At 39.5% G+C, this 8697-nt stretch overlaps 2 protein-coding genes across 8 annotated transcripts in view; one reads left to right on the top strand and one right to left on the bottom strand.

Moving 5' to 3' along the window:
- The window catches only part of GPATCH2 (G-patch domain containing 2), a 200396-nt gene extending 195360 nt beyond the window's left edge, over positions 1–5036 (bottom strand). For all 3 annotated transcript variants that reach the window (XM_017526304.2, XM_017526301.2, XM_017526306.2), the window contains exon 1: positions 4645–5036. In XM_017526304.2, coding sequence (XP_017381793.1) covers positions 4645–4700 — 56 coding nt within the window. In that variant the 5' untranslated portion in view covers positions 4701–5036. The remainder of the gene's footprint in view (positions 1–4644) is intronic.
- A 4-nt stretch (positions 5037–5040) lies between these two features.
- The window catches only part of SPATA17 (spermatogenesis associated 17), a 207680-nt gene continuing 204023 nt past the window's right edge, over positions 5041–8697 (top strand). For 4 of the 5 annotated variants that reach the window (XM_037737704.1, XM_017526307.2, XM_017526311.2 and 1 more), the window contains exon 1: positions 5041–5175. In XM_037737704.1, the coding sequence (XP_037593632.1) occupies positions 5108–5175 (68 nt within the window). In that variant the 5' untranslated portion in view covers positions 5041–5107. The remainder of the gene's footprint in view (positions 5176–8697) is intronic. The other variant, XM_017526312.2, reaches the window with a different exon arrangement.

Here is an 8697-nt window from a genome sequence, read left to right on the forward strand (position 1 = left end):
TTTCCTTGTTTAAATTATTAATCAAAACTAAATGTTTTCTGTCTTTTTAAAAAAGGTAGGGTGGGGTAGGGGAGAATTACTTATTCTGAAACATGTAAATAATTAATTACAAGTTTACATTAATAGTAGGCAATAAATAAAAAACAGTATGCTTGAGGGAAAAAAAAGGCTAGGAGGAAACTAGAGAATATGAGCTTAGAATCGAAGCCATGAACTTGGAAGTTAATTCCAGTTATATTCATTAGCTATAGGACTTTGGACAAATTACCTATCTTCTGATTGTGTTTATTCATCATAAAAATGGGCATAATTCCTACCTTAAAAATATTTTTCTGAGGATGAGAGTGGGTACTTAATGCTCAAGAGAAGTTATTTCATCTTTCAACAACCACTACCCACAAATAAGAGAAACTGGTCACCAAAACATCCCAAATTATTCTGCTTTTAAGGTATAACCATACTGGGAATCTTAAGGGTATTACAGTTAAAGGCCTGCAATCTTTCTGAGGTCATGAAGCATTCTGAATGGTGGGAAAAGGAAGGATAGCAGACATTTATAAACTGCTGCATATAATTTCAGTAAGTTCATGGACTCCTTGAAGACTCTATGAGCTAAAGAAAAATTTTAAATCCCAAATTTAAAAAATAAAAAAATTAATGCTGGCGGATCGCGGTGGCTCATGCCTGTAATCCCAGAACGTTGGGAGGCCGAGGCGGACAGATCATGAGGTCAGAAGTTTGAGATCAGCTTGACCAACATGGTGAAATCCCATCTCAACAAAAATTAGCCAGGTGTGGTGGCGTGAGCCTGTAATCCCAGCTACTCGGGAGGCTGAGGCAAGAGAATCGCTTGTACGAGGCAGAGGTTGCAGTGAGCAGAGATCATGCCCCTGCACTCCAGACTGGGCGACAGAGGGAGACTCCGTCTTAAAATAATAATAATAATAATAATAATAATAATGCTGTGAATCTGACCTATTTCCACCTTAAAAATATACATATGTAAATTTAAAAAGATTAAATAATCCTTCCCAGTTAAAAGTGGAAAGGAAGCAAAGCTCCACTGACTTGTATTCAATTGCAGATGCTGCCTACATGTCACCTTTGTCACCATAGGAACTTTCAGGAAACTTTCTTTCCTCTTTACCATGGTTTGCTCAAAATCAAGCCATGACTGGCTTTAAGAAAAAGAAAGTCTAACCCTTGTTTTCAAATTAGTGATTTAATAAGGCAAGCTCATTTATTATTTAAATCTGAAGACCATGCTTCTAATTTTTGTTACTTCACTTAATGACTTCATGAGTCATTTAAACTTTTCCTTACACTCTAATTACTTTCAAAATGTAAACTACTGAATAAAAAACTGCCTACATGAAATAAAGTCAGTTTAAAGCAAACAAAACAAAAACTTTAGAATTCAATAAATATTTCATTCTAGCTCTTGCCAATACATATATATTTATATTCAAATGTATTAGGCACACAGTAGAAAGAAAATGAGTCTTATGGTTTACATTAATACATTGTAACTATTTAATAAAAATTTAGTAAACATATAACCTCAATTTGTATAACAGGAATGAGAATGAAGACAATATTAATTATAAGCCACATACTGCTTGACGCATAACAGATTTTAAAAAATAATCTGCCTGATGAGCAAACCAAAGAATGACTAAACATGACTGAGCAAATAACAAAAGAAAAGCACTATGACTAAAACTTTTAAACAATCCATATTCCAAATTCTCTGCTACTTTAACAAGCCAGATACTCTAGGTTTTTAGCTAAGTAAATGTGAAGTTAAGGAAATGTTATCATACACAATGTAAAGGTTTCCAGCTTGACATCAAACATAAATATGGATGCTAAGAAGCTATACCAAAATTAACGAATTACTTGAACAAAATCATACTGGTTATTCCTTTGACTCTTAATTGTTGAAACAAAAACCTGACTCAAACCTGCCAGAATGCAACTAAGTCCAAAACAAACTCCAAAACACATTAAAAAAAAAAAAAAAAAATGCACACCTTTCACTATGCAGTTTTTCAGATTTCAATAAAATCAAAATACCAAATAGGAATGAAAATGCAGAAACAAAAGTCCAAAGTCAACACAGTTTATTTTAACAGCTTTTTTTTTAAAAAAAGCAAAGCCACATAACAAAGTTAAAAAAAAAATAGAATACCATAGTTGAGTAAAGAAATTATCTACATTTACCCATTTGGTGCCTAAAACTTGAAAGAGCAACCTCCAAATTGGAGAAGTTGAAAAAGTCAAGATGAGCTGAGCATGGGGGCTCAGTAATCCCAGCACTTTGGGAGACCAAGGCAGGTGGATCACGAGGTCAAGAGATCGAGATCATCCTGGCCAATATGGTGAAACCTTGTCTCTACTAAAAATACAAAAATTAGTGGGGCTTGGTGGCACGTGCCTGTAGTCCCAGCTACTCAGGAGGCTGAGGCAGGAGAATCCCTTGAACCCAGGAGGTGTAGGCTGCAGTGATCCTAGACAGCACCACTGCACTCTAGCCTGGCAACAGAGTGAGATTCCCTCTCAGAAAAAAAAGAGAAGAGAAAGTCAAGATGGGAGCTAAATAAGTTAGGAATTCCAGGCTGGTTAATAAATCTGGGCATATAACTGCTAGTTTACATATTGTATCTCATTCAGACACATAGGCAATATACAAAAGTGTTTTAAGAATTTTGGGGGAGGGGGGTATATTGGAATCATCCTGCAAATACGATATACTTAGGCCAGTTACTTAAACCATCTTCGCTTCTGTGTCACCTTATCTAAAACACAAAGAATGATACACCTACCTCAAAAGATTTACATGAGACGACACATGGATGTAAAACCTGTCACCTAGTTAACTGCTTAGTAGCCGTATTCCCAGTGGGACTGGAATTTATTACTGGGATTAAACATAGGTATTGTATAGTAAATATCTGTCCAATTAATGAAAAAGAAAATTCCATTAAGGAATTTGGAATGACTGTATAGTCATACAGGTAGACTAAAAAATAAAGTTCCAGTTTTTTGGAACATGTTCATTGTGTCAAAACAGGAATGACTCTAAGAATTTCATTCAAAAATATCAAGTACTACCACTTTGTTATACTCTGGTGCCATAAGAAATGGTTGTATGACAAGAGAGCCTTTAAAAGAGAATTGAAGGAGGTTTCTCTCAGTACCTAACCATGATTTGGAAGGCAGAAGAAGTTGAGAGAATCAATCATATTCTGATGCAGTCACCTATCCTACAAATCAATAGCACCCTAGGAAGGGCAGACCAATCTACAGATGACATTTTATCTCCCTGATTTACGAAGATAATGAATGGTGAAACATTAAGAAATGTATCCTTGAGAGGGAACTGTGGGATGATGGACAAGTCCATTATCTCGTTTTGTGTGGTGGTTATGTAAGTATGTACAATTGCCAAAACTAATAAAATTAAGCACTTAAGAATTATGCAGTTCGTTCAATGCTAGTTACACCATTAAAAACTGGTTCATTTAAAAAGTGCTCCCTACTTTTCTCACTAGAAAATGTGATAATTTAAAAACAGTAAAAGCAAATCTATATTCATTATAAACTTAACTACAGGATGATCTGAACTAACTAAAAATATTTTGGATAACTTTTCAGTGATAGGTGATGTAAAATAATTCTTTGAGATCACAGACTATCAGAATTCCTCATGTTCTAATTTTTGCAGAATCTAGGAATGAACATGCACTGTTTAGCCACATTTCTTTCACCTGTTGGTCAAAACTTTATGTTTAAGGTTTTCAGTAGGAAATTGTTTCACTGGTTGTCTTGTGTTACGTTTGGAAGAAAAGGGCTTGGGAGAAAAACAAGATAGATATTACAGTGTACAACTAGAAATCCCAAAACCAGGATTCTAGCTCTAGGATTAAAATGTACAGGGCAACTGTGGACAAGACACTTGGATATTCTGTGCTTTTGATATTCTGGTATCACAGGGTTGTCATAAGATAAAGTGTATTAATTTGTGAAAATATCTTGCAAAGTCAAAGCAATATATTATTCTAACATGGCACTGGTGACATGATACCATAGACGTAGTCAAGCCCCAAACTTAATCCTGGCAGTTGTAAGTTCCTGGAACACCCCCATACACATCTCATTTGAACTTAGAATGTTCAAGAGGGTGGAAACAGGTAGGTTCCCCCCTCTCTCCAAAAAAGGGGGTGAGAGGGTGATGTGTTTTCCATTATTGAACATATCTTCCAAGAGACTTAGTATAAATTGGTGAGTTTTGAAAGAGGAGTGGGGAGTAAGGCCCAGATTAAGATAAATTCTTCCTGTCCCTAGTTTTGTCAACAATCAATGAGGAGATAAACTGCTCCTGGGATTACAGGAAGCCTGACTTCCAAAATATTGTTAAACAAGCAATCAGCAAACATTTACTGTATTCTTTCACAATTTTTTGGCATACTCCCAAAAGCTCCCTCAAACTGCGTGCATCCCAGGAGTGAGTGAGAGCAAGGCCTAGATGTCTTCAGACCATCCATCACAGTTCCCTCCCGCTTCCATTCCAGGTCCAGCGGAGCGGCCTCAGGCCATCATACCCTTCCCTGACCTCCCCCTCCCCAGGGCCGCCAGTCTCACCAGCTGTTCCCGGCTGCTGGAGCTCCGATCGGTTGGCGCCCGGCGGCCCCGAACATTAACGACACCCAAGAGCCTGGCCTCGAGGCTCAGGCCCGTGAACAGACTCCAACTACTACAGCACCGGCGACTTGCAGAGAACAGTTCAGCATTTTGAGATGAGCTTCCGGAAGCCGACTGGAGGCGGAAACCGGATGCCCGGAGCAACCATTAGTTCTCCTCGCCTACTGCTTTCCCTTCCTATAATCCCCTCTTCATACTCGCAGTAGAGACAGAGACAAATAAATTAAACTTCTTGTGCTGCACAGAAATTTCTTAATTCTCTTTTTAGTACTCTTAAAGTCGAAATAGCGTGAGAGAAAAGGGGCGTGAACAAAAAGTCGGACCCCCGGAGTGAGCTATGGTTTAGCCCTGTTACCATGGAGACCGGTAGTAACACCAGTTGTAAATCCAAGGCCAAGAGACCATGGCCACTTTAGCCCGGCTGCAAGCTAGGTCGTTGACTGTAGGAAATGAGTACTACTTTAGGAACAGGTAAGTCAGAAAGAGAAGGGTCGTGTAAAGGCTGGCGTGACTTTCTATCAGTCGTTCCTCAGCGGGAGTTTCCAATTAACGATTTCCCTAATTAATTAAGTAGCACCCAATTCTCCCCTTAATGGGCTGGAAACATAATCGTTTGTTTGTGTTACCTTACAACGAAATTCTAAATAGAGAGGGGTCATAGATACTCAGTGTGAGACGATTTAGAGAAATTCCCAGCATAAAACTGTAAAGTGTTTTTTTTTTCTTCGACATCACCACTCTGTGATTTGATGAAACCTATGTTTTTTGGGTTCGAGGTTCAATACCCTGACTGCGGATCACCGTGGCTCACTAGCCCAGTGAGTTCAGACTGTTCCCCATCTACCTAGGGATTTGAGCCTCCATGATTTCACAAATATCACTGAACTCAATTGTTCTATGACTCATTTGCCTTTTTAAAATGAAAGTATGCTGGAGTGGTGACTCACCCCTGTAATCCCAGCACTTAGGGAGGCTGAGGCAGGCGAATCACCCGAGGCCAGGAATTCGAGACCTACGTGGCCAACATGGTGAAATCCCGTTTCTACTAAAAATATAAAAATTAGCCGGGCTTGGTGGCACATGCCTGTAATCCCAGCTACTCGGGAGGCTAAGGCAGGAGAATTGCTTGAACCTGGGTGGCAGAGGTTGCAGTGAGCCGAGATTGCACTACTGCACTCCAGCCTGGGTGACAAAACAAGATTCTGTCTCAAAAATAAATAAAATAAAATAAAAGTATCTAAACCATTCTGAAAAGATCATTAGTACCAACATATTAATAGACGATGGGTAAGAAAACCACTAGCAGCTTTCTTCTTCTGCCTACACTCAAACTTCTTGCCTAAGAAGAGGTTCATTTTAAAAAAGCATTGCCCCAGGAGTTTTTGTAATTTAAGAGAAACTGCAAAAAAGTGGATTAGACTATTATAGAATATAATGATATGACAGACCAATGGAAAATATGTTAATAAGATGGGGTCTTGCTGGGCTGTTTTTATTCTAACGTTTATCTCACTTATCACATTATTATTTCACAATGTACCTCTCTTACAGCACTGATCACAATTCAATTTTACGTTCTTTTATGAGATAATATCTATCTCCCCTCTAAAGGCGTAGCAGAGACTGTCTCTTATTTTGCTCACCATTATTTTTGTCTCCAATATCTATCATACAATAATAGTAACACAATGATTGTTGAATAATCACATTAAGGAATCTTTCAATAAATCACTAATCCTGGTTTAAATAAACATACTAACAATAGCTAAACATAGAAATTACCTATTTATTTAGAGTATGTGGCAAGTGCTGTATTTATAACATATATAAATGAAATAAGCCCCATCCATCATGATGTTCACATCGTTATATGGAATATAGGCATTTAAAAAATAATTACAATAGTGGCCGGGTTTGGTGGCTTACCTTTGTAGTCCCAGCACTTGGGGAGGCTGAGGCAGATGGATCGCTTGAGGGCAGGAGTTTGAGACCATCCTGGCCAACATGGCAAAATATCTCTACTAAAAATAAAAAAATTAGCCAGGCATGGTGGTGCATCTGTAGTCCTAGCTACTCTGGAGGCTGAGGCAAGAGAATCACTTGAACCCAGGAGGCAGAGGGTGCAGTGAGCCAAGATCACACCACTGCACACCAGCCTGGTCAACAGAGCAAGACTCTGTCTCAAAATAATAATAATAATAATAATAATAATGACAACAATAGAGTAAATGGACAGGAAGGGAAACAACCAGGATTTCTTGAGGACTGATTATGTATGAGGGATTGCACTAGGAACTACCTCATAGGATGTTTCATTTGGTTGTCACAATGTTACAAGTTAATGTAGAAGTTACCTATTTATTAGATAATCTATATTTTTAGAGCTATAGAACAGTGTTCCAGAAAAGCCTGATGAAGTGTCAAACAATCGCAAATAATCAGCCAGGCACAGTGGCTCAGGCCTGTAATCCCAGCATGCTGAGAGACCAAGGTGGGGTGGATGGCTTGAGGTCAATTACGAATTATCAGAGCCAACTAATCTAACACTAAAACCTCTGCTGTTCACTATCTCTAAACAAAATTTTCTTCCCATTAAGCTGATCTGATTAAATCTCAACAAGCACCAAGATCCAGAAGTCTAAATGGCTTAAGTGTACTGTTCCAAATCCATTGACGTGTAGGGAACAGAGTTGTAGGAAACAATCTAAATTCTCCTTGGTTTCTTTCAATGTCTTCTGTTTTGGGCAACAAGGTAGGGACAAGAATGCTTCTTCCTAAGGCTAGCATCAGAATCACACTGCAGTTGAAAGATGACTTTGTTGAAAAAATATATTGCTAAGCGGTTAGGTTAGTATCTGAGTCCTCCAAGGCCTGGAAGTCCAGTGTGGAAAAGGGAAGCTCCTCTGCCCAACAAAGAGGAAGGATCTGGAACTCCAAGAAGTGAGCAGCAAATACAGGCGGAGATTATGAAATACGGAGAATAGGAGACGTGTGAGTTGCCAGACTGACTCGAATCCCCTGGAAAGTTGCTCTTGCAGAGAATGTTTGATGTGTATTTATGTTTTAGCCTGTCCATCAGAGAGACAGAATATTTTGTCCTGGGCGTAAGGGGAACAATAGATAGTAGGCAGTTGTTGTAACTGCCCAATGGATTCACCTTGCCCGCTGCCTAGATGGAGCTGACTTATCAAGATAGGGGAATTGTGATAGAGAAAGAGTAATTCACACAAAATCAGTTGTGCAGGAGACCAGAGTTTTATTGTTACTCAAATCAGCCTTCCTGAGCATTAGGGGAATCAGAATTTTTAAGGATGATTTGGTGGGTTGGGGGAGGCCAGTGCGTCAGGAGTGCTGATTGGTTGGGTCAGAGATGAAATCATAGAGGGTGGAAGTTGTCTGATTGCACTGAGTCAATTCCGAGGTGGGGGCCACAAGATCAAAGCCAGTTTATCAGTCTGGGTGGTGCCCCCTGATCCATCAAGTGCAACATCTGCAAAATATCTCTAGCACTGAACTTAGGTTTTACAATAGTGATGTTACCCCCAGGATCAATTTAGGGCGATTCAGAATCTTGTAGCCTCCAGCTGCATGACTCCCCAGACCATAATTTTTTTTTTTTTCTTTACAACGGAGTCTTGCTCTGTCACCCAGGCTGGAGTGCAATGGTGCAATCTCGGCTTACTGCAACATCCGCCTCCCAGGTTTGAGCAATTCTCCTGCCTCAGCCTCCCAAGTAGCTGGTATTACAGGCACATGCCACCATGCCCGGCTAATTTTTGTATTTTTAGTAGAGGTGGGATTTCACCATGTTGGCCAGGCTGGTCTGGAACTCCTGACCTCAGGTGATCCACCTGCCTCGGCCTCACAAAGCGTTGGGAGAACAGATGTGAGTCACCACCTCTGGCTCCAAAACATAATTTCTTTTTTTTTTTTTGAGACGGAGTTTCACTCATGTTACCCAGGCTGGAGTGCAATGGCGTGATCTCGGCTCAC

The sequence above is a fragment of the Cebus imitator genome, unplaced genomic scaffold (genome assembly GCF_001604975.1).
Source record: "Cebus imitator isolate Cc_AM_T3 unplaced genomic scaffold, Cebus_imitator-1.0 Scaffold42, whole genome shotgun sequence".
Classification (NCBI taxonomy): Eukaryota; Metazoa; Chordata; class Mammalia; order Primates; family Cebidae; genus Cebus; species Cebus imitator.